This window comes from Melanostigma gelatinosum, assembly GCF_949748355.1.
Source record: "Melanostigma gelatinosum genome assembly, chromosome: 11".
Taxonomy (NCBI): Eukaryota; Metazoa; Chordata; class Actinopteri; order Perciformes; family Zoarcidae; genus Melanostigma; species Melanostigma gelatinosum.
In genome coordinates, this window is record NC_136644.1 from 11,542,688 (window position 1) to 11,568,817 (window position 26,130).

Sequence of the window (26,130 nt, forward strand, 5' to 3'; positions counted from 1 at the left end):
CTCTTGAGGTATTTCCACCACTCAGCTGTGCCTTGAAACAGAGGCCAGGTTCTTTCAACTGGTTAGTTCATTTCCAGGTATAGCTGCTGTTAATGGACTGGCTCATGAGTGATAGCCTATTGTTTCAGCTCAGCCGCTCTTTTCAGTTCCCATAAGTGTTCTAGCGGCCACGGTCTGGGCTGATAGCTCTTTTGTTAGATGTAATTTGATTTCAATCAGAGCAGGAAGTCTGCTTGGGCGAGATGTTTGGCTGCATATGTGTGTTTGTAGACCTACATGTGCAAATGCGTGTGTGTTTGTGTGTAAGTGTAAAATGTGTGCGTAGGCAGCAGAATGGAGGAAACTAAGGAGAGAAGAGGATCCATGCTCGTGCTTTGGTATGCACTAAGCTGTGTGACAATACTGGCATATAAACCTGTGTTAATCAACAGTTGACATTGATTAGATTGAATCAACTATTAGTGGGAGCTATTTCTACCTGTATGTGTCTGATACACCCAGTGTATGCTACCTACACAGCACCAAATGGCAGACAGAAAAAGGTACCAGCTAAGAAAACCAGATACCTAGATACAGCTAAAGAGCCATAGCTTCTCACAATGAAAATTATATTGGACTGAGGTTCATCATGTGAACACAAACACAATTTTAAGTGAACATGTCAACGCCTAAGTTGGTGATATGATTGGGCGCTGTGGTTCTGTCAGCTTGTCTTTGTGATTTCCTGCCCATTGGTGGCCAGACATTGGCTCATGAAGCTTGACAGGTCTACTCTTGCTCAAAGATCTGCAGTTCAATCAAGAGAGACAAGTCAGGTAAAGAAAAGATAATTATGTATATGCTGACACAGCTATTCTTAACCACTGGGCCATGGCCACACGTGATGAGTAAGACATGCTAACACTGACGTGTGCGAGGATATACATGTATAAAAAGGGCACCATTTTCACAGAATGATTTATCTCACTCACTATTACTTGATATACGGTTCATTCTAACACTAAAATTCAATCTGTAGAGTAATAGCAGGGCATCATTCCTCTGTTGAGCAGGAGGGTCATCAATCTACTTGAAGTCTACTTTTAAGTGCCCCCATACATATTGTTCTATTTATTAGTTTATTAGTTATCAAATTAGTACTGTGCGTGTGACACTCTGAACAGAGATGCGAAGGAAGAGCACTCTTTAGCTACTGCCATCATCAGCTCTGAAATTTAATGGAATAAAATAAATTACTTTTACCACTTGGCCAATCGGGCAAGTGAGTTACTAGATTTACCGTACTTTTCGGACTATAGAGCGCACCGGTATATAGGCCGCACCAGCTGATTAAAAAAAAAAGAGAAAAAAGAATTTGTACATAGATAAGCCACAGGTGCCACAGTACTAAAGTTGTCTTCTTCTCTGAACATCATAACATGTCGCTAGCTTCTAAGCTAATTTTAACATTACGGCCAATGGGGAAATGCTAACCGTGATTAGCATTAGCGAATATAATATATATTCGTACATCTTTTCATGCAGACATACTTACAGACTAAGGTCTCTCAAGGCTACCAAACGGAAGAAGTAAAATTAAGCAGCGTGTCTTCTCATTAGAATCTAAAAGCAACGTAGCCGTAAATGCTACTCAGAGCTACGAGCTACGTGGACACGCTGCTTCGTTTTTCTTCTCCCGTATGGTAGCCTTGAAAGACCTTAGTCTGTAATGTAAGTGTGTCTGTATTATGGATTTTACAGATTCTGTACCCTCGTGGGGTGGGGTCTGTTTAGCTTTTATTTTAATCAAATCAAAGAGGCTACAGATCTGAGTAGAACACCACCTGAACAAACAACGAATGGCTGAGATAATGCAGACTATGAAAACACACATATTACTCGCAGGCTGAACCTTTTTTCTTAACAGTCCCAGTGAGAGGTAGGTCAAAGGTACTTCATCCATATTGTAGCGACCCTGTCAGTAACAGCTGGTAGCAACTGTTCTGTGTCGGGAGCTCGTAAATGTTGTGTTAGACCGGAACCGGAAGTTGCGGTTGTTGTTGTGGCAGAGAAAAGCTACGGAAAAATCCGTATATAAATCGCACCGGACTATAAGCCGAGGCCTCAGAGCGTGGGGGTAAAAAGTAGCGGCTTATAGTCCGAAAAGTACGGTACTATCACAAAGTGGCATTTTACTTTCTCCGGGCAATTAGGCAAACCTTATTTGTTGGGCCCTGTATAGTGTGACTAACATATGGATTACATTTGTATGTTTGTTGGAATGCTGTTAAGCATTCCAACTGTTCTTCGAATCTTTATTCAACTTCTTCTATTTCTTCCATCCCACCTCTTCTTCTCCTTCATTTTTTAAGCTACAGAAACCATTCAACTATCAAAATGTTAAGCTCTTTCACCAGAGGGGTGCTATGACTTTTCATATTTCTAACCTTTAAACTTTTTGAATTATTAAGCTTTTTATTTTCAATGGGATCTCTGTGGAGAATATTTTCAAATCCTCTTAAACTTCTTCAAATTTCAAATCCTTCAACTTCCTCATACTTTCAGCTACAGACACCATTTCAACTTTCAAATGTTGAGAAAACCCTTAACTATTGCCACATGATTCAGTTTTTTGATATCTTCTAAACTTTTTGAACTGCAGCAATTTTACTTTTATGATTTTTCAGCCCTTTTCTGACTTTATAATGGGTGTGTATTGCGCAGCTTAGAGTGCGTGATTTCACCGCTAGAGTGAACAGCTTGAGATTCTTGTGAAAAAAACATTTGTATTTTACCACTGTGTCCACAATCTTCACTCTTCATGCATAATTTCTGGATGTAGAAGTAGCTAATATTGTCCTTGTCGTAGAAAAATTACTGTGGAATCCCACATATTTCCACATTTGACACGGAAGCCGTTAATTGAGAGGAAAACCAACTTTCTGCTCCATAGAGACCAATGTTAAATTTTGCTTCAAAAACATCTTCCACAGAACACGGTACTCCATTTCTAGATCGCCAATTAAGCCACATTTTTTACACTACAGACTTCAACTCATCCTTCCTCGCACTTATTAATATCGGAGCAATAGGAGGTACGGTTATGGGAGTTTTGATAATTTGTTTGAGAGGTGTTTCCCTGTTTTATCTCCATGAATATCTCCTTTAAACTTTTTGAATTATTAAGCTTTTTATTTTTTCAATAGGATCTCTATGGAGAATATTTTCAAATGGCTTCAGGCACACAGGTGTTTGCGATTGAGCCAATTAGTGATGTTGATAAACACACAGACTCACAGACACACATGCACTCCTCTCTCTCTCTCTCTCTCTCTCTCTCTCTCTCTCTCTCTCTCTCTCTCTCTCTCTCTCTCTCTCTCTCTCTTAGATGACCCCCCCCACACACACACACCCCATTTTAAAATAAAAGCCGCACACACATGATTTGTTACAGCTGTTACGTGTTGCAGCTCGGCCAATCAGATATGAGTGTTCTGATAAGTTTCCTGATTCGAGTGACATTTACACACACACAAGAGGGAGAGACGAGGAAAGACATGGCAGAGCAGGACAATAGTCATGTAAGCTGTAAAAGATAAAACATAGTACAATCTCCAAATGAGAAAGTTTGTCAGAGATATCGGAGTCTCTCTCTCTCTCACTCACTAATTCTTTCTTCTCTCTCTCTCGCACTCACTAATTCTTTCCTCTCTCTCTCTCTCCCTGTCTGTGTCTCTCTCTCATACAGTCATTCAGGTCTTAGAGACTTTTAGAGGACCCCACACACACACACACACACACCCCATTTCAAAATAAAAGCCCCAAAGAGTGAATTCTAATTGAAATGAGGTTATCAAATAAAAGGCATTAATAACCTCTGTTTATGTGTGTTAGACATTATGATTTTGTCTCCTCTCCCCCTCTCCCCCTCACCTAGCACCACCCTTTCAAAATAAAAGCCCCATGGATTAACTGTATTTAAACAAGCTCAAAATTAGGCTTTTTTGTTAAAAAAAATTAATGCTCTTACTAATACTGCGACAACTACTACTGCTGCTGCTAATGTAGTATTACCACTACTGCTACTACTACTTCCACTATAACTTTTGCTGTTGCTACTATTACTACTACTGCTACCAACAATATTATTACTACCACTACTACTATTACTTATATGACAACTGCTACTACTACTGCTATTCATGCTACTAAAAGTAGGAATACTACTACAGCTATTAGTATGACTGCTATTAGTACTACTACTACTGCTACTTCTTCTACTGCCATTACTATTACTATTACTACTACTACTACTGCTACTGTGATATTAAATACTACGACCAATACTACAGCTATTACTATGACTGCTGATACTACGTCTTCTACTACTTCTTCTAATTACTAATACTTCGACGACTAATAATACTTCTACTACTACTACAAATATCACTGCTACTACTAGTAGTAGTTATTCTAATACTACTAATACTTCTACTAATAATACTTCGACTACAACTTATACTACTACAAATATCACCACTGATGAATTTTTTTAAGCCACAGAAACTGTTCAAACATCAAAATGTTCAGCTCTTTCAGGAGAGGTGTGATATGACTTTTCATATTTGTAATCTTTAAACTTTTTGAATTATTAAGCTTTTTGCAATTTGTTTTTGAATTGGATATCTATTTTCAGCAATGTTTTGCGATTAATTTGAGTTTTCAGCATTCCAACGCATTTTCAGCAGGAAATGCTTTTTCTAGTTTAGCTTAGTTTGCTTTAAAAAAGTACGCTCCAGCTGTGGGGGGAGACTCAACCTGCAGAGCGCACTGGACCGCCGTGACCGGAACAGCGCTTTAACCTCTTGGTTAGTTATGGCAGCATGCACCCCCCTCTGTCACATACTCAAAGGCTACCTTCCCCCGCACATGTTTCTTACAAAACGAGTCGTGATGTTTTGACCCCTCTTGTGGACGGTGCACACACACACCTCTGTCTGCCCTCAGCATCCCCTCTCCTCATCCCTCTGTGTGTGTGAGCGTGTAGACGTACCTCAAAGTCACGTTTGCCCTCTCCCACAGAACAGTGGTGTCTTGAGGCTGATGTCTCCGGGCATTACGCACCGCCTCTCCAGCAGAGCCCGACTGCAAGCCCCTGCATGATGCAGCCTCTGGAGGCTTCCCCTCAGCTCTTTTTTGGTTTAATTTAAGTCATTCATTATTTAAGGATCTGTTATTCTAAAGTATTGTTGTCTGTATTGTTGATTTGTATTGAATAAGACACATTTTCCAAAAGGTTTGGTGTGTTTTATGTATTATGTTAATGTCCCAAATTAAAAACTGAATACCCACAAATTGTGGTTGAATATTTGGGGTCCAGCCCTATTCACTGGTAAGTTGGTGGCTGAAATTGATTTTGTATTGTTGTTTTGTCCCCTGCAGAAGGAGCATAGCATTGTCATTGGAAAAGCAAACATCTTCAAAGAGTCAGTTAAATAGCAGACTAAAAAGTCAGCCTTGTAGCACATTTAGAAAATTGGACAAAGGTGTTTGAATGATTCTTGGACTAAAGGTTTAAGAAACTTTGTGCAGCATGCCGCCCTTTACTTTAGGCAAGAAAAAATGACGCCAAGCTTGAGGCCTGGCAGCAGTAACAAAGCTGGGAGTCTACTTGAGGTTTCACAACACATTATTTTACTCTGCCGGTTTTTCCAAACTGCTATTTTTGGCTGCAATCTCAGACTGGCACGAGTTTGAGATTTACATAGGCTTTATAGTACGTCATTCGAATGATGGTAGACTAGATTGACAATTTACAGTTTAACTGAATGGTAATGACTTCTTGAATATGATTATCTCAAAATGGATGTAAGGAGAGGTGAAGAGTCAAACGTGGCTGTTTCTTTAAAGAGCGTTCTGTGGTTTGTTTCGTCATCCTGTTTCGTCATCGTGCTGATTTACTTTGGCAGTTCCTTGAAGCAGCTGGCAATCGTTGAGTTTCTGACACTTAGCAGGTAATAGAAGTTTGCTAAACTCTATAATTTACAATTTGACTGACTGTAAGTATCTTTAGGCGTTTATGTCTGTCTGGTCTCTGCATAAGGGTTTAGCTCAATACCTGCGCTGTCATCCATTTTCACTCTAAAGTGTAAAACGTTTTCTTTAACCCTCTGGTTTGTTCCATCTTTCCCTCTTCTATATTGTGATTTATGTGTTCTGGTGTTATCATAGTTGGCTGTGTTGCCTTTAATACCTCACATGCTATATTAGAGATATTTTATTTTTTGCTTCATGGGGCCCGACAATGGTAATGTCAGCTGGCCTGTCCCTCCTTCCAACGTTCCGGTCCAGAGCAAGATATCTTTACAACAAATTTCCAGATGGCAATGAAATTAGCTTTACATATTCATGGTCCTCAGACACCGAATGCTGATGTTTTCAATGGCCTTCTAACCATTCCTTCAGCACCATCATCCGGCCAGGTTTTCAATATACACCAACAATATCAGGCAACCTGGCATGGAATTCAGTGACCACGTTCATGCTCCTCAGAGGAATAACCCTTTCCATTTTTGCCACTTTATTAAACCACCCACAGCCAAAATGTAACTTTACACATTAGATACACAACAAACAAAACAAATCTATCAGGGAAGATAAAGTAAAAGATTCAGGAGAAAACAAGATTAGCTAAATTGGCAGGCTAGAGTTTGAAGAATATCTCTGGCAGAGGTCGATGAGGTAGTCAAACAGCTCCTCTGCACTCCCGTGCCATGCAGTATTACAGCAACATGCTAATACCACATCAAGGATCAATAAAGTTTCATGTTTTCTTTTCTTCTGCCTACTTGAAGAGGATAAAACAATGGCAACACTGCAGTTTGTGTCGGGACTTTTGTGACGGGAATTTTTTGATTTATTAAAAGACACTTGAGCAGTGTGGAGGAGTTCCATCCTCTGCAGGAGATTGCCTCAAAACACCAGAGCCTTGGTTCTAGTCAAAGAGAGGAAGTATGAAGAATTTTAGAGACTTTCAAGCCAACTACAAATTTAAGAAATGTGTCCAGGCGAACTTTTCAACCCAGTGGTGGTCATGGTGATCTCAAAGATTTATTTTATGCGTGTGTGTTCTGTAACCATGGTGAGCTCTCTACCAGGTCAAAAAGACTGAGTTCAGCTTTAATGATATCCTCATTAGGATGAGAGGGAGAGAGACAGTTTAAGGTGCTTAAGAGGCTTGAATAGGAGTCATTGAGACTAATTAGTTTCTATTCATGCTGTTCAACTCCACGATTGAAAGAATGAAGTGGCTCTCAGGGTTTCTCTTCTATTCTGTACAGCAGCCTGTAAGTATCTTCATCAGTGCCATGTGAAATAACCAAGCCCAGCTCCTTTTTACACTTTCGGTTCTTCAAGTGGTAATCCTTCACATTCTCGCTTATTGTATTCATTGTATTCATTTTGAAATGTGCTCATTTTCCCAGTGATTCCAGCGTCAGGTTGAGCTCCAAGTTGAAGGCTCCTTGTTGAAGGGTCCTTGTTGAAAGAATGTGTGAAATAGTGCCTTTTTGTGACTACCTTTATTGACTGAATTCAAAGTCGAGTCCAGTAGAATGGGATGAAGTGGCATCCACAACTTTCACAAAAGGAATTTTAAATGTATTTAGTCATGACATGCATGTGCCACAGACATATCACCTCATCAAGGTTTTATATCCAGCTGACATGGAGAATATTATCATTGGACTAGAGTCCTGGTGAAGAAAGTTAAACATCTAGACTGCTGTTTGTGTCCCGTGTGAAACCAAAATTCAACCATGATTTATCTTAATTTTTGTTATGTTACTTATGTACTTAACTAACAACAGCTACGAAACAAAGATATTTATTTTACGCAACAAACTTGATTATTTTAACCCAAACCACAGTATTTTCCTAAACATAAACAAGTACTTTTATTGCTTAAATAAACCTAAAAACTAAGTGAACCTATGTTGGTAGTTTATTTTGCGAAGGCACTATGCATGCAGAGGGGGAACTGACATGTTGTCCCTCACTCGTCCAGAAGTGACACTAGATGGGAACCTGAAGCGTCATAGTTTGAATCGTAGGGTCATTGACCAAGCTGCCATATATGACGAGATGGGAGTGAGACTGTGTTGTTCTGCTTCACTTTTATTATACATTCTTCAACCTGTAGGCAACACTTTATCCACAGCTAAGTAAAGTTTGGTTCAGAATACGGCAACATGATTAATGTCGGATGTACAATGGTGGGACAGAAAACAAGAATTTCTGATCATGAAAAGTCCACACTTATGTTGTATGGTGAACTGGATTATTTTAGGAACTTGTGGAGCCCTAAGAGACAACCTGTCCTGCTCAACTTGCGAAACATACAAAAAGTGCACGATCTTCCTCTGACTCTTCTCTCTTTTGCTCTTTCTGCAGCTGTTTGAGATCACAGTGCCGATCACCCAAGGCACCAAGCCGGTGACCATCAGTGTGGCTAACCACACGCAGTGCAGCTGTCTGTCCAAACTGGACATCTACAAACAAGTTCACAGCATCATCAGGAGATCCCTGCCTGAGTAAGCGCTCATACTCACTGCATCATTCTGTCTCTGTGGATCTCTCTCTCTCTCTCTCACACTCTCACACACACACGCACGCACACACACACACACACACACACACACACACACACACACACACACACACACACACACACACACACACACACACAGTGTGTTCTGTCAGCTTTGCACACAGTATTCAGACCCAAAGGAGACCTCTATCTGATGCCTGTCTCAGAGCTCTGTGTGTGTGTGTGTACATTAAGAGTGTATGAATCTATTGTTACGCTGCTTCCTGTGCTGAGTGTGTATACAGGGGGTGTTACTTTAGGAAACACTTTTCAGAATGTCTCTTGTTAAACTTCACAGAGCCATGACATGGGTGTATGTTCCTGAGTGCATACCTGCATGAAGCTCGCTGTGAGTTATGATCTCTCCAGAACACCTTCTGACAGTCAGGATCCCGTGAGGAAGTGGTTCATGTTCTCCTTTTTGCCATGTGTCCTGAAAACAGAAGGATGCAAATATATTATAGTTGGTTTGAATGTTCTAGTCCATTCATTAACAATTAAGCCTGGTTGACGTAACCGCTAACAATTGGCCTCATATCATACATTTTCATATAAAGAGAGTTCTCAGCACAAGTTTGCCCATGCTGTCCCTTGTCTCCTGTTCAGTTTGTGATCTTTGTGAACAGGATGTGTAGCTCAGTGCAGATTGTCCAGTTTGGTGACCCCAGGATTGTGTCTGAGGTAGTCCTGCTTCATTGGCGGTTTGCAGCTGAACGTGAAGCAGCTTAGGTCATGATACTCCGCCGGAAAAAGGTGGAGGGCGACCCTTCAGGTTGGGAACGAGTTTCTGTTTCCGAGTTTAAATATCTCTAGAAAAAAATGTTCGCATTGTAAGTTTCTGCAAACTACGAGATTCGTTGAATGGCGAACAAAATGTTTCATACACGAAACACTGAATGCCACATGGTTAACGTTGCGAATCGATTGGTTAGCTTTACGAAAATGTGAAATAGCACACAACAAGATGATGTCTTATTGCGCCAGTCAAACCTCAAATGGTGGAAAACAATGTCGAAAACATGATGGAAGTATGTCATTTCTGTTTATTGCATGCATTCATTTGAGGAACGTTACATTCTCCATCGCTCCACACAGATCGGATGTTTTCGTTCGCCAACACGTTTCATCTCTTTGACCTGTTCAATATGGAATGTGCACTTATATGTGCCATATAACTTCACAATAAAGCTAAACCAAGGAACGACATGACGCGTTAGTCAATGAAGGGTGTGTGTTTGCCAGACATACACTGGAATTTAACCTGTAGGATGGTAGCTGCTGTAATATGACTCATGTTCTGCTAATGACATGGAAATCAATTCAAATGGACTCCTTTGACAGATGGATTATATGTAAGCATTCCTTAAATATCTACAGTTTCATTCTTCTCTCTATTTTTCTCTCTGAATGTTGTAGTGGCTCACACAGTCCACTTCATTGATGTGTGTGTGTGAGTGTGTGTGAGAGACAGACACAGACCACTTGTGACTTTAGAGGAATGTTGATATGTGCTGGTATTAAACAATATATACAAGCACTCACGCACTCACAAAACGGTGGTGTTCAACACTGCGTGTCAGATTAGAAAAGAAAACGCATTGTAGAGATTTTCACACCCACAAATCATCCAACATGTAAGAATACACATGTAAGCATGAAGCACTCGTATGCTTCACATTAGGTGAACCTGTGAGAACCGCAGCAGTAGCACAGAAGCTTTTTCCCCCAAAATCTCTCTGCCTTTCCTCCCTCCCATCTTTTTCCTTCACTTTCCTTTGTCGTTAGTGAGCATGTCCCTTTATTTGTCTATGCCGTTGCAGAACTAATTAAAACCACACCGCGTCTCTTGTCATCAGACTCTTTCACAACTTCAAAACAATGTGTGTGTGTGTGCAAACACAGCCTGCCGTCTGTCTCTGTGTCCAAGTCAACGGTTCCCTCAGTGTTGTATTCATTTTGTATAATAGACTGTGTGTGTGTGTGTCGTGATAAAGGTGATCTCTGGCCATGTGCATAGGACAACAGTTCTATCTCTGTATCAGGGCTTTTATTTTCATCATCACAGGCCACACTTGTCTTTTCAATGTGACTATTGTCAGATGATCATACCAGGACGCATTAAATATCAGGTCTGTACACTCAGAGACCAGATCTTGCTCGCATTGAGATCCGATCAGCCAGACCACATGCCGAGGTGGCCTGGCTCACATTGAGTTCTGATCTCAGGGAGGTGGGGACAGCATGTGGACAATTTCTCAAATGTATGTCTCCATCATCTTCCCCCCACACGAGTAGGGCAGAAGGCTGCTGATGAAAATACAGCATTTCCTGATTTTGCTGCTTCAAAACTGTCGAGAAGAGTTGAGATCACAGAGAAAGCCGCCTTGGATACATGCTACACGATCAAGGGAAAGTCAGGATATAAAGGCACGAAGCATATACTCAGAAATCAATAGTTAAAGTGTAATCGAAAGATAAGGTTTATGATCATTATATAATGAATGTGTAAACATATAGAGTGATTTAACAAATGTAAAGCTGATTATAATGATGATCTGTGCAACAGAGTTGAGACGGGAAAAGTGTGTGTATGAAAGAAGGTTTAGAGAAGTGGGGGCCGAGTGAGTCAGGAACAGATGTTTTGGGCGTGGGTCGGATAAACAGACACGCGACTGCGAAGTCTGTTGCAAGAGATGACTCACGGAGGCAAGAAGGGAAGTCAGGTACTTTCCATACATAAGCACACACACAAAAAGGGTGGGATAAAGATCATGTGTTCAGAATAGGAGGGGGGAGAACAGACAGCCCAAATCAAGGATAAAAGGAGATGCTTGCGATACGCAGGCTGGGATTTCTACACGAGCCGTCCAGACGCTCTGAGAAGAAGATACGGACGATCGTAACTGAAGTATTCGAGGACTTCTTCTCTTTTCACGGAAAGAAGACCGCCGTTCGTGGACAAAGATTGAAAGACGGAGATTTTCCTCTCCCCACTGCTCGACTTTAACAACTGAACAACGGAGGAACACGGCAGTCCTAGAAAGACTTTGTACTGAGCCTTGAGGACTGTTGAACGAACTCCGCTGCGGGAGCAGGAGGACCGAGGGTCTGGCCAGACCTTCGCTCCTAACACCTCCAAAAGAACCTGTTCATCGCACCTTTGAAATCCAGCTCCCACCTAGCCGTCTCGGCATCTAAAACGAATGAGCATAATCAAAGAAGAAAATTAAAGTAACGAATAAAGTGTAGTAACATTTTATGTGAGCTGTAGCTTAACCCTTGCTAACTAACTAAATATAACCTGCAATAAATATCTAATCTGCATTTAAAGAAAATTTCTCAAGTGCATTTATTTGCTCAAGTAGTAAAAGTTCCTCGTGGCAGTAAAAAGTTAAATCTATTGTATGTCTAACAACTGAGTTCTGTAAGGTTATCCTAGAGACCGAATCCACTTAACAATCCCTTATGGTTTTAGAAGTAATCCTAGACGTTAAAACCTAACCTGGCATTTACCAAGAGCACGGATCCAGACGAGGGAAGCTGCCATAACTGACGCGACTGGTAGGAGTGCCCGGGGTCAGGGTGGCCTCTCGGCCGAGTGCACTCAGCCCGGAGGAAGCAGGGTAGACGTCGGGAGTAACGGCAGTTAGCAGAGCCAGGCGAGTTCCCTCGCAAGAACACCAGCTCGACAATCTTTTAATAGAGAGCTGAGTCAGTAAGTAGCCCCGTATCGGGCCAGAAGTACCCCAGGATCTAACAAAACAAAAGCTTTTATTGTGAAGAATTTATCATAAAATATGTTCATCACCAAATTACTGAGGTGGGTCACACAGATACTGGTAGTGAAAAAATGACACTTGTATTCAGATTTTTGAAAAGCACTCTCTAAATAATGTATTGCATTAATTCTTGTTTGTTGAAGTTGTTCCAAGAGTCTTGTCTTTGATATAGATTTTTCTTCACCTACAATCTGCTTCCTTCCAGAATCTACAAAAATATTTTATAGCGCGTTTGATCCATTAAAATGTCATGCAAATGGTAGAGACTTTGGAATTGTAGGTTTCTCTCTGTCCATCTCCCAGGAGACAGAATGTTGATATCAGACGATTCCTGTGGCTGCGTCCAAAATCGCATACTCTACACTCCATACTCAATATATTGTTGAACATACCTTTGTGTGAATAAATAGTACACGATAAAAACGCAGATCGGCAGAGATCTTTTCCAGACGTGGTTTGTGTGCGAGTAATTGCAGAATTGCGGCAGTGTATGGTTGATTGCGTGCAGCGTAATGTCTCAGGGAGACATCGATTATTGTTTCAATGTATGTTTTAAATCTCCTTTACTTTTGCCTTTATGCTTTTAATGGTTTCATGTGAAGCACTTTGAATTACCTTGTTGTTGAAATGTGCTATACAAATAAACTTGCCTTGCCTATGCATCTTTTCGGATGCACTGAGCAGTAATTACCACGTAACTGTAAGGCTTTTGCAGAAAATAAAGGGCTGGACCCAAATGCAGGGAGACACGGGAAACGGAAGGTTGGATAACTGTGGGTTTAATTGTAACAAAAAAGTATTCAACACAAAAACATGTGAATCACAAGTCCATGAAAATAAAACATCCAAAGAAACAGGGAACACGGCAAAGGGGAGCAGACACAAAATGTAGGAAATGGCAGGCAGACGACAGACGGACCAGGTTACACCAAAGACGAACAAACACTGAGCCAAGGGACACACAGGGTTTAAATACACTGGGAAGGTGCAGGTGAATAGACAGCAGGTTTCAATATAGGGCGGGGCAAACAATCACAGGGGTAAGACACAGACAAAGGCAGGAAATAAAGTGCAAGACACAGGGAACATCTCAATAAAACAGAATAAATAACTAAATCAAAACATAAATCGTGACAACAACTTCCCGAGAGCCTCCTTGCTGGTTGGAGTGACCAAACGATGATTTTTGAGTTCTGTACTAAATGAAAAAATAATATTAGACCTAGCAAAGTGAAATCTTGTGCTTAAACTTCAATTGAAGTATTATTGGCATTACAGAGCTATCACATTGCATTGTGGGATATTTATGTTTTCACACTGTAAAATTTGATCAGAAATAGTTTGCGTACTATTGGTTTCATACATGGTTTCGGACATGCTTAAAAATCAAGCGTACTAAGTAGCATGTTAGTATGGAAGTTCTGACGCAGCCTATGTCTAGTGAAGACATTTTAGACTGTTCACTGCCAACATTTTTCAAATGCTTATTCATACATTCTGAATCTGCACCTGTCAACTACAGTATGTCTGTACAGTATGAAGGTGTACCCTGTTGTACTAAAGGGACTTGAGTAAGGTTAGAGAATGATCGTGGTCATTGTGATTATTAAAGCAACCTGATGTTGACTGTTTGTAGGAAATGAGGAGCAATAAACCCCGACCTTCAGTTTAAACCTGTCCACCACTCTGACCATCAAACCTTTCCTTATTGTCGTGCTGTAAAAACATCACACTCACTGAAAGTTTCCATTGGTTGTGAGGACGTCTGAAGATGCTGATATAGAAGCTATTTAAACCAGAGACGGCCTTTACAGCCATGCTCGTGGCTCTGTGAGGCTGTACTTAGGCACAGTGGTGCTGTGAGCTAAATGCTAAAGTCAGCATGCTAACAAGCTCACAATGACAATGTTAACATGCTGATGTTATGTAGGTACAATATTTGTTCATGATCTTAGCTGAGCTTGTTGCCCTTCAAGGAGAAGTGTTTGAGAAAATGACACATTGTCTGAGCTGTTGGTTCACTATGTGAGAGAAAGTACAGCCATAGTCTTTTCATTTAGTTCTGCTAAACATTTTTAGCATATCTGATTCCAAACGGTGACAGTAGGCAGTAGAAATCCCAGAGCGTCTCATCAAAAATAATCCTCTGATACTTCCCTCTCCCTCCTGACCATCTCGATTGAAGCCGGCCCAGGAAATCTTCCTTTGATCAAATCAAATGGTTTATTAATCTACAATTCCTCAAATGGCTTCCCGTGGGCAGTGGGTTGAAAGAATATTCACAGGCATACAGATCTGAGGTATCCCTTTTCTTGAACCAACTGCGGGTCCAGTTTCCGGACCAGGCAACTTTGGAAGATCAGATAGAAAGAGTTGATAACTTTTTTTGGCGGAGTTGGTCCTCGTTTTAGTACTAATCGGACAATAACTAACCCTAAAATGATAGATGTAAGGTGTGGACTCAAACATTGTGAGCAATGTGAGATTCGGGCATTAAAACAGAAATAAATATCAATAGTAAATGCAAGTAGTTATAATTATCAACCTTGTAGTATATCAACTTATCAAGCTCTTATGTTTCCCACTTGCACATTCTGCAGCAGAACAACATGGGGTTGCCTCTGTAGTGCAGCCCATCTGTTGAATGTAAGTCCAAAAAATATCAGACTGGATTTGGTCCCATTATAGTCAAGAGAATTTATGTCTTCGGTCGATCCAAAACTAGGTAGCTTTTGTTGGGCTTTACTGTCCATTCAAGTGGTTATTGTCATTGGGAGGTAGCAATATAATATGGAGGCGTTAAGTACTGGAAGCTTGTGATTCAGCCATTACAATTTCAGAAATATCTGCACAATATATACAGATAGGATCTGATAAACCAACATATGAATGATGTGTGATTTGTTTTTATTGTATACAGTCAGGAAGCCACCTCTGGGGATGTGAGGGTTAACAAGTTTCATGTGTCTTTAAATCTTTCCATCTCTGTCTCGCTCTGTTGAAGGTGTCCAATAGCCAACAGGACGTGTCCTCCTGGTCAGTCATGGAGCAGCAGGCAGTGTCGGTGTGTCGGCCTGAGCGCCAATGTGCACCACAACCGCCCTCCTCCACCACTGCCCCCTCCCAGGCCCTCCCAACAGCACCTTGGTGAGAGTTTGCACATTTGCACACAAAGCAGATTGATGTTGTATCCCTGGTCATTATTTCATAAAACATTGTAGAGGAAATTGTGTTTGCTTATTTTTCCTGCAGTAGCCAAGAAAAAAACAATGACAGCTGCTGATAGGTATACAGTAGGACTAATAGCAGAAATAACCCTCTGCTGCCAACAAAGACTGAAGTAATGAGGAGAGTAGACGGCAGAGCTATTGGAAGCTGTGTGTGGTCATGTGAATGCATCTTTATTTTTGTGAAACCTGCATAGAAGTAAACGATGTAGACAGGAAAACACTATTATGAATCAGCTGCTGTTTACACAGCACCGGCTGCATTCCTTAAATCCACCTCTGTCGGCTCAATGCACGACAAATAATGGGAGCTGTCATGTGGGAAATCTTTGACCAGCATTCTCTTTTAAAATAACTTATACACAAGAGAACATTGCAAGTACATTCTCACTCCATATTTATCCAGGTCACTATCCAAAGGAAATATTGTCGGTAGCAGTGGAAAATCTGAAACAATTGAGTCTATGGAGCAGAGACGGATAGCTGTCGGAGCTGGCCGATGCTACACTGTAATTGACCAGTCTGGGTCACTTAATAATCACATTACAATAGCGATATAAGTATCGGCCAAAATAATTGACAGCTGTATACTAGTTTCAAATTTTTCAATACCATTACACTTCTAATTTCCAAACTGTACAGCTGCTTTAAGCTCTGCAGTTATGAAGTTTTACTCTTGGATAACATTTTTGTAAATTAAACTTATCCTCAAATGGTTGTTCACACCGCCTCATTAACAGGTGGCATTAGTTGAAACGTGCAGATGACAGCTAGTTTGTTGAGTTAAAAGCATCTCTTGAGTCTCTTGAACTCGGGAACAAGCGTACAAGCAAGCTTCACTGAAAGAAGACAGAGGTTGAGGGTCAGATTACAAAACTGAAGCCAGAAAAGCCAATACTACAGATCAACCCAGATATTACAGTACAGTTCAAGTAAATACAGTAGCTGCCAATAGATATGACTGATCAGTGTGGCCTGTTGCTGCGTGATGACGTGTCCCTAAGGCCTGTGAGCACACACACACACACACCAAACACTGAAGCAAACACACTGTTAGTAGAGCCATCCTTCTCTATGTTAGTCTTTGTGACAGGAGAATGTTCATGTGTTCACTGAGGAGTATTTATGACTGCAATGTGTTTGTTGAGAGCCTGTGTGTGTGTGTGTGTGTGTGTGTGTGTGTGAGAAAGTTCCTCAGTGTGTGTTTGGCTATGATACAACTCTGGACTCTGTGTAAACAAATGAGAAACAGCAGAATGCCAAAAGTATCAAGTAGCAGATTCCACAGCTGTTTGTATTACACGGCTGAAAAATTAATTATCTGTGAAAAAAAGAAATGCTGCAAAATCCTCTACGGTGGCCTAATAGGCCAGAGAATGGGATGAAGTGCCCTCCAGAGTGACCTTCCAGAGAAGATGTGAGGCAGGTCTATAAAGGAACATTTAGAGAGAAAATAAAATTGGATAACATTTTTTTAAAGGGGCATGTCAGAGCAACCCGCCGTTCTTATTTTAATGTACACCAGCGTTTTAATTTTGTTCAGCCGTCTCAGACTGAGAGTTGAGAAGTTTCAGCATTTCTTTGAGCTCTGTTTAAGACGTTAAATCTGTTTAACACAGAAAAACTGAGAAACTCTGACTTACTATGTTACGATGACAACCAGCAGCCATGAGTTGTCAGCTGCGGCATAACCTTTTTCAACATAACGTGTTTGAAAACAACATAAAAGAATAGTTATTATAAATGTCAAAGATTTTTTTAATGTGGTGAAACATTATAAAATAAACTACAATAGATTAACAATGATGTGATGAAAGTTGTGGCACCCCTGGCCTATCATCAAGGAACCCCAGGGTTCTGCGGCACCCACTTTGGGAGCCATTGCATTTAGAACATTTTGTGTGGTGGATGGTTCTGTGCAGTATATCTATGACATATAACTCTGTGTTGCTCGATGGATCTGTCCACGGTCTCCCCCTAAATGACTCTGAATCTGTTGTGCCATCTTTCATTTCAGTTGTAGTGAGCAGCAGGCATCACAATGCAGACATCATGATGGAGAGTGAACCCAAAGTCACACCGCAAAGATTGGAACACAAAACCAAAATTTGGCACCTAGGTTTTACAAACCATGGCAAGAGCCAAGTGGAACATACCTCGATATTAGGAACTATTACACAAATAATTCTGTGTGACAGAGCTCCCCAAAACATGTAACAATAGATTTGAAAAGGCTAAAAATGACCTTTACATACAGAGTGAGCATGTCGGGATTGTGTTTGTGTGAGGAGGTAGAGATGAAGATGGATGATCATATTGTCGTGTTGAATATGTGGGAATACAGACTATGGGAGAGTCACTTTGAAACTAACAACTTTGACCTCTGACTACAGTAACATGGACAACAAGTAGTCATTGCACTATAAGGAAAATCTGACAACGTTAGGCAGGTAGAGTCCACACATTCACTAGATGAAGAACATGTAACAGTGAGGAGCTTTGTGCAAATTCCAGGTGTCCTACCTGAATGTGATGCGAGTGAGTGATTTTGTTCTATTGTAACTGGCTTTGAGCGGCAACACGGCACACCGCTTGAGCCAAACTTTTGTCAGTCGCCATGTTTCCATTTATTTTGGTCTCTAGCTTTTGAAGCACGGCAATGGACGAGGAACGGCTGATTCCTAAAGTTGAAATGAGGAGTTATCTGTGCTAGCTATGTCAGAAAAGCCATATCAAGGTAGCCTAAATGGCTGAATACAGGCTTGAAGGTATGTTTTCTGTTTAAAAACTAAACGAAAGACAGCAACAAATCTCCCGTCTTTTTAGTGGTTACGTCTCCAGTCCACACTATTCACAAGACATTGCCAGTCTTTTGGTGGTTTTAACCTGAAGAAGTCCAGAGTTCGGTCAATGTATGTTGATCCAGAATTTTGTCATCTTGAGTAATTCTGTGCTTATGGAGAAGTCATTTCAGGGCAAAGTGTATTCACAATAGTGTTGAGGAGACTGAGACAGCTTCATAAATCGTATTGTGTCGTATAGTTTTTATTCTTAGCTTGAAAACTGTCCTCAGCAGCAAATGAAGTTCCATTGAAGCTCATGATTGAGGTTGTTAAAGTCTGTGTAAGCACATGGAGTACACACAGCTTGTATTTTGTCAGCAGTAAACTGTGTATCTTTGTCATCTTTGTTTGTTCATCTGTTCACACAGAGTATGCGTGTATGTTTGCCAGCCCTTCCGTTGCTTTCCCTCCATCTCTCCCTGCGTTTCACAGCTAAAAGATGATTTACCAGTACTGCAAGAGAACCATCTGTGATATCCCTGAGGAGAGAGAAAAACATTGCTAGTTTATTTCAGGAATGTGTCAATGTCATAGTTTATCAGTGTCATCAAACAACTGTCACACAGTTTTTACATGAATGAATGAAATTGAATGAAATTTATTTATAGAGCGCTTTTCACAGACATAACATCACAAAGTGCTTAACAGAGCAGAAATTTAAAAACATAAAAAACACAATGTGACCCTAGGGTCAATAAATTACATGCACAGAGAAAAATAAAAAATATATAAATAAAAAATAATAAAAAATAAAATAAAAATTTAAAACATATTTTAAGAGCAGGTCTAGGACATGGGTTCTTACTCCAACGCCAGCCTAAAAAGGTGGGTTTTGAGCTGTTTTTTAAAAGTATTCACAGTATCTGCGAGGCGTAGAGTCGCAGGCAGAGCATTCCAGAGCCTCTGGGCCACTGCCTCAAAGGCTCGGTCACCACGGGTCTTAAATCGTGTGCGTGGGACTGACAGAAGACCTAGAGCGTTTGACCTGAGAGTGCGGGCGGGTGAATATGGGTGAAGTAGATCAGCTACATAAGTAGGAGCCTGACCGTGAAGTGCTCTGTAAGTGATGGTGAGAATTTTGAAGTGTATCCTAAATGCTACAGGGAGCCAGTGGATTACATTGTGTTTTCAATAATAGCCAACATGTACAACAGATTACTACATCTGAAACCTTTGCGTTTCAATTAACAATCCTAACTTCATATGAGACTCATAAAACTTACTCTGCTCTATTCTGCAATTCTAAACATTGATACAAGTCCAGATAATATATTTGTATTTAAGTAATTCTTATATATAGGTCATTATCCATCTGCACTGTGAAGCACCGTCCAATCAGGTTTGCAGCATTTCAATCAGGAGAGACTCGTTTTATAATTTAACAATGATTTACTATACATGCATTAAATATGAAAAGTGCAAAGTCTTTGGCGATTGGACTCCATCCTGAAGTAATATCAGCGAGGCTAGGGATACTGAGGTCCAATAGGCCTAATCCCCCCTGGAGTCCAGACACTGGTGGTGGTGGTGAAAGGAGTTGCTGCAAACTGATGATGAATCAGGAGCATGACTGTGATGCTGACTGGAGGTGACTGGGGTGGAGGAGGGTCGCATCTGCTTAAAGCTGAAATGACAACTGACATCAGCAGAGAGGAGAACACTATTTAAAGTTTGACAGCAACGATGTGATTGGCTTAAGGAAACTGTGCAGAATCTGGTTCGTTACTTAACAGTGCACGCCCCCAATCAGCTGATAGAGTACCGGTAATTACAAGGAGAGGAGAGACAGATTATGAATGAGTGTCTTCCTGAATGAACTTGCACTTAAGCTTCATTTGGCTGAATCTGAGCAGATCCTTTAGCCCTAAACACCTCAGAACTCATCCTGCTGCTTCTATCAGCTGTGACATCATCAATGAACACCAGTGACCCAGCTCTATTGGCAGCCATAGATGCCCATGTCATACTGCCTCCACCATGTTAAACAGATGATGTGGAATGTTTCAGATCATGAGCCATTACTTTCCTTCTCCACACTTTTCTCTTCCCATCATTCTGGTACAAGTTCATCTTGGTTTCATCTGTCCAAAGAATCTTGTTCCCAAACTGGTCAGTCTTTTTCAGATGTTTTCTGTTCAAGTCTAATCGGCCTTCCTGTTCTTCAGTGTTACCAGGGGTTTGCACCTTGTTGTAAATCCTCTGTAGGCTAGTTAGATTCATGAAGGTGTCTCTTGATCGTAGACTTTGACCATGATGCGCCTACCTCCTCCAGAGTGTTCTTGACTTCAGTAGATGTTATGAAGGGGTTTTTCTTCACCAAGGAAAGAATTCTGCGATCATCCACTTTAGATGTCTTCCGTGGTCTTCTCGGTTTTTTGGTGTTGGTGAGCTTGCCAGTGAATTCCATCTTTTTAACAATGTACCAAACTGTTTATTTGGCCAAACCTAATGTTTCTGCTATCTTTCTGATAGGTTTGTTAAGTGTTTTCAGTCTAACAATGGCCTCCTTCACTTGCATTGACACCTTTTTGGTCCACATGCTGAGAGTTCCAAGGACCAGCTACCAAATGCTAATTTAACATTTTGAATGTTATTGTCGGCATCATTTGTCATGAAATAGTGACAGAACAGGCCACACCTGGCCATGAAACCGTTTGTCAGACAATTGTCCAATTACTTTTGAGCCTCTGAAAATGTGGGGGACTGTATAAAAAGGGCCATAATTCCATAACGGTTCATGTAATATATTTGTTTTATCCATTGAATTAAAGCTGAAAGGCTACATCAACCACATATTGACTGTTTCCTTTCAAATACATTGGAGTCGTGTAAAGAGGCAAACTTCGAAAAATGTTGTCACAGTCCAAATACTTATGGCCCTGACTGTATATTTTATATATATATATATATATATATATATATCATTAAAAATGTTTTTGTTGTGTTCAACGAATTTTGGAATTTCTGACATCACCTCTAACTGATCAGACATCGTCTTAGGTTGCCCACATGGTGAAGTTACAGTTGTTGATGTTGCAGTACAATGTGGAGCTGATTACACTGATTAAATGAGTTTAATGCTCATTTCATTAAATATTAGCTGAATATTAGTGAATAATATCTCTGCACATTTAAAAATGCCCAAATAATGCAATAATACAACTGTGAAAAGTGAAGTTGAAACAAGAAAATATTTGAAAATGTATAAAAAAAACAACACAGCTAAATCAATAACAATCCACAGCTGTCAATAATATAAAGAAACGGTTCAAATTACCATACAGTATATAACAGAAACATCAACAGGCTTTGCCAAACAAGCGCAGTCCAATGACAACGAACTGTTAAATGCTGCTGTATTGTTATAAGTACACAACCATTTATACAATGAACTAAGACGACATCAGAAAAAAAAATGTGTATGTTCAGTCATTCAGTCTGATTTAGGTGCATCTCCATTTGTTTGCTAAAAGTGTAAGCACTTTTAGATTCCATCCTGTTTGGTGCTCCATTCTGAAGAAACTTGAGACAAACCCCATCTGTGTGTCTCCCTCTCCTTCTATCTCTACAGACATATTGTCAGCGGATGTTTGTGGCTTAGATAAGGAACTGGACGTGGAGACCTGTCAGTGTGCGTGTCGGCTCGGGGATCAAACTCAAGACTGCGGCCCTAACCGACACCTCGACCGCAACACCTGCCAGTGCATCTGCAACATTCCGCCTGCTCCCTTCTGCCTTCAGAACCATGTCTTCAACAAGGACACCTGTCAGTGCACATGTAGCAGGACGTGTCCTCGGCACCAGCCCCTCAATAAAACAAAGTGTTCCTGCGAATGTAACGAGTCGCCCAACAAGTGCTTCCTAAAGGGAAGGAGGTTTCACCAAGCCACATGCAGGTAAGGAGGGATGTGGAGGGTTCCGTAACATCTGCTGACACTTTTAGGCCCGCTAGCTGAACAACGGCACCTACTGTCATGATGAACAGAAATGTACTTCATATTATAAATCAAGAGGCATTATTGTCCATGTCGACACCAATAGTAACTCACCTTGTCCTGCTACACGCTCTCACAGCCAACTCCTCAAAAACCAAAGCTCCAAACTATGACGCCCTTCTAGCGTCTAGTCTTGGACGTGATGTGTCTTTTCAAAATAAAACTCCATCTTCACAGGATGTTACGTTTAGGCAACAAAACTACTAAGGGCTAGGAAAAGATTGTGACTGACGTCATGATGTTGTATGTCACAGTGGTCATGGCGCGGCAATGGACAGCTATCTAACAAGGACCTTTCCTTGTTATATTTTGTGGGTCCATTGGTTGCATCATCCTACAGTAAAGTCAATCCCCGCTCCAACACACACACACATACACATTCACACACAATGTGTTAAGCTGTGTTTAGAGAAAGCACTGGTGGTTGTTGCAGTGAACCCAGTGTGTAATACAAGACCTCACTGTGCTAATGAGTTCTCCTAGCTGTCACTTAACCATTTCCTCTCCCCGCACAGAAGGAAGCACACACACATCCATCCATGCCGTCCAGTCTTGACCCTTTGTGACCTTGTTTGAGAGTGATTTATGAGTATAACACAGCGGTTGGAATCTAGTGTCTGGGATCTGGCCCTGGTGTGTATGTGGCTGTGAGTGTGTGTTTGAAAGAGAGCGTGTGTGTCTATTTGAACTCTGCTGTGTATTTTATCATGGGTTCATAGATCTCTTTAAGTAACCATGACTAAATATTGTGTGACACCCCGCACAGCCAGAAAAGCAGTGGCAATTACACGCCAGTCTCAGAATCTTTGTCGTGTTGACAAAGTGAGTAAGTGCTGCGTAAAACAGGACTCCATCCCTCCAATGCTTCATGTGTTCTTTGGAATTCCATGGCTCCTTGTGTAATCGTTGGGCCTTGACTCTGGGCTGGGGTTAATCAGATATCAGCTTTTGAAGGCCAAAGCTAGTGTTTTTGGGCTTCAAGGTGTTATTTTGTTGCCAATGCTGACTTATGTGACATTCACTTGACAATTTTTATGTCCAGAAAATCCAAGTAGTCACCCTTACTTAACTTGATTTTATTCTTGTTAGGTTACAAATCCCCTAAAACAGGATTTAGACCACACTGTCATGTGACGCCTAAGAACAATAAATGCATCAGATGTGAAACTGTAAAACAGTTTGACATCCTGTTCTGGTAAAAGCACTGGTGTTTCAGGCATGAGCTGTAAATCACAGAGCAGTTCTGAAAGGCTTTCGTTTTTACTGCTTTGAAATCGAAACCTTTGTCGTAACCCTTGACCTTTAGAACACACAAGAAAGTAGTTAGTGTTTGTCTTTGTAAGGCAGCAGTGGTTCTCAATCATTTGCAGCAGTGTTTGGCTGTCCTGAAAAGCTGCAGCCGCCTGGTAAACAGAGGATCATGGATGTAGACGATAAGTGACCAAATTAATTAAGTTACTACGTCACTTTGTCATTCGTTTTCATTCACACCGGCGAGCATTGGAATCAGTTGACAAGATGACCTCTCTCTGTTAACAAACTGTTGCAATTAATGTATCTACAATACATGCACAATTAAACAAATGCCATCGTATGACAGGTGGATTATAATCAAAGAATAATGGGCTCCATTCAGTAACATTACAATTTGTAGTTTGTGACAGAAAAGTAAAACAACAACAAAAGTGAAGTCGAGCCAATGTCAGCATTGATCAGCAGTCAATGGGTTTTGATTAGATGCTCGTTAACAGAAGTTTATGAGATTTTAAAGTTTCGTTCTATGATATCGTGTCATTTAATAACTCTTTCTTGAATTCCGAAGCTTTTTACGTGTGTCTTAAATAAACGTGGTGTAGTTGTTGTATAAACTAACTTTGCTTTTTACTTCTGGCAATAGTATTTATTCTTCAAAAATCAAAAAGGTTCTGTTCATTTGTGAAGATTATTTTGCAGAACAACTTGTTAAAGTATCTTAAACATTTTGTTTGCCTCAAAGCTTATTGTCCCTTGTCAAGGGAACCAGAACTTCTGGATTGGCCCACATAAATATATCATCCCTCCATTAATTTTCTGAAATGTTTTTCATGTTAAGTGCTGTGAAAGGCTAATGATCCCTATTTTCAACATTCCTGCAGTGGTGCCCTAAGGTCACTATTTGAACTTTGCAAACAACGTATCTTATGACCTAGCAGTCTTATTGTAAGAGACCCATGACCAATAAATTAACTGAGCACATTCATGCGCCCTGGAGGATGAATCCTTTCGATTTCTCAACATTTTCCCCACTTCTGGCAAAAATAACTAACTGGTAAATGGTCTTCTACTTGTATAGTGCTTTTCTAGTCCTACGACCACTCAATGCGCTTTAACACCACAAAACTGTTTCCACTTAACAATGTAATCATTTCTGTCATGTTCTGGGCAACAACTACCACTTTCTATCTCTAACCTTTAAAAGAGTCTCCTTTACATTTATAAGTTATGGTGTTATTGCTGTAAATTGCAGGCTTCCATCAACTTATTTATCTACCTATTATTAATCCAGACACAGCAGCATACCCACCTGGGTAAGCCCAAAACTGGTTGATACGCAGTTCATGAATTCATTGCACATGTTTGAGATACACAATCTTGCCAAAGCAATGTGTTTGACCTTATTTTTGCTGCCATGGTATTAGCTTTGAAGCTAAATCCTGCTTTCTTTATTTTTCATTGCAGTTGTCTCAGGCCTCCCTGCGAGGTAAGGAGGCGAAGGTGTGAACCAGGTTTCTCCTTCAGCGAGGAAGTGTGTCGCTGCGTACCGTCCCACTGGAGACGGCTGGACTAACTGCAGGCGAGTAACTCAATAACGAGATGCTAACGAGCAGATAACAAACTTAACAATTCGAATTCATCACCCATCCTGCAGCTGGTCATGAGTATCCCCGTCAGCTGAGATGGCAGCTAAGTGTGCGGACCCTGATGAACGTGGGGAATCCTTAGTGACTGGAGTGCAGATATGGGAAGCTCTGGTGAGAGTGGGAAATGCACTGACTCAGTTTGAGATGTTTTAATGGGAGAGCAGCTGATCGGAGCCCAGAAAAGGAAGGAAGGACCGAGCGAGAGAGAGAGAGAGAGAGAGAGAGAGAGAGAGAGTCAACACTCGACACTTGTTTTAAATACTGTCTAAATATTTTTTTTATATATATATTTGGGGGGTTTTGTATTAATTATGTCTCAGTATTCCTTTGTGAGATATTGATTATATAATTTATTAAATGTTGTTTTTCAACCTCTGTGTATTGCAATTTCAATCTTTTTCCATGAAAATACACTGTGATCATTATTTTTGTATCATATATATGCGTAAAATAAAGTATACTGGATGATGCATTTTGTAAACTTAGTTTGTCTGTTTTGGTTCATATTCTACTGAGGCTATTCTAATCTTCATCCTCCCTATCATCACAAAGAAACACTAAGTGGTTGTAAAGTTTCATAGCAACTAAAGCTAAAGGTCAAATCTGTGTGTGTCTCACAGGGTGAAAAATTGATTTTGAACTTTTAGAGACATCTCCTATTGATTTGAATGTATTTGAAATTGACAGTCAACCCCCAAAAACCTGACTTTTTATACTTGAGAGGTTAAAGAAGGAAATATAAAAGTATTTTTGATACGTG

General features: G+C 40.6%; 1 protein-coding gene across 1 annotated transcript in view; it reads left to right on the plus strand.

The window, feature by feature from the left end:
• Positions 1-25,801, plus strand: part of vegfc (vascular endothelial growth factor c) — a 60,679-nt gene extending 34,878 nt beyond the window's left edge. The window contains exons 4-7 of the mRNA XM_079278867.1: positions 8,431-8,570; positions 15,410-15,552; positions 22,047-22,371; positions 25,189-25,801. Coding sequence (XP_079134993.1) covers positions 8,431-8,570; positions 15,410-15,552; positions 22,047-22,371; positions 25,189-25,297 — 717 coding nt within the window. The 3' untranslated portion in view covers positions 25,298-25,801. The remainder of the gene's footprint in view (positions 1-8,430; positions 8,571-15,409; positions 15,553-22,046; positions 22,372-25,188) is intronic.
• Positions 25,802-26,130: the final 329 nt, after the last annotated feature.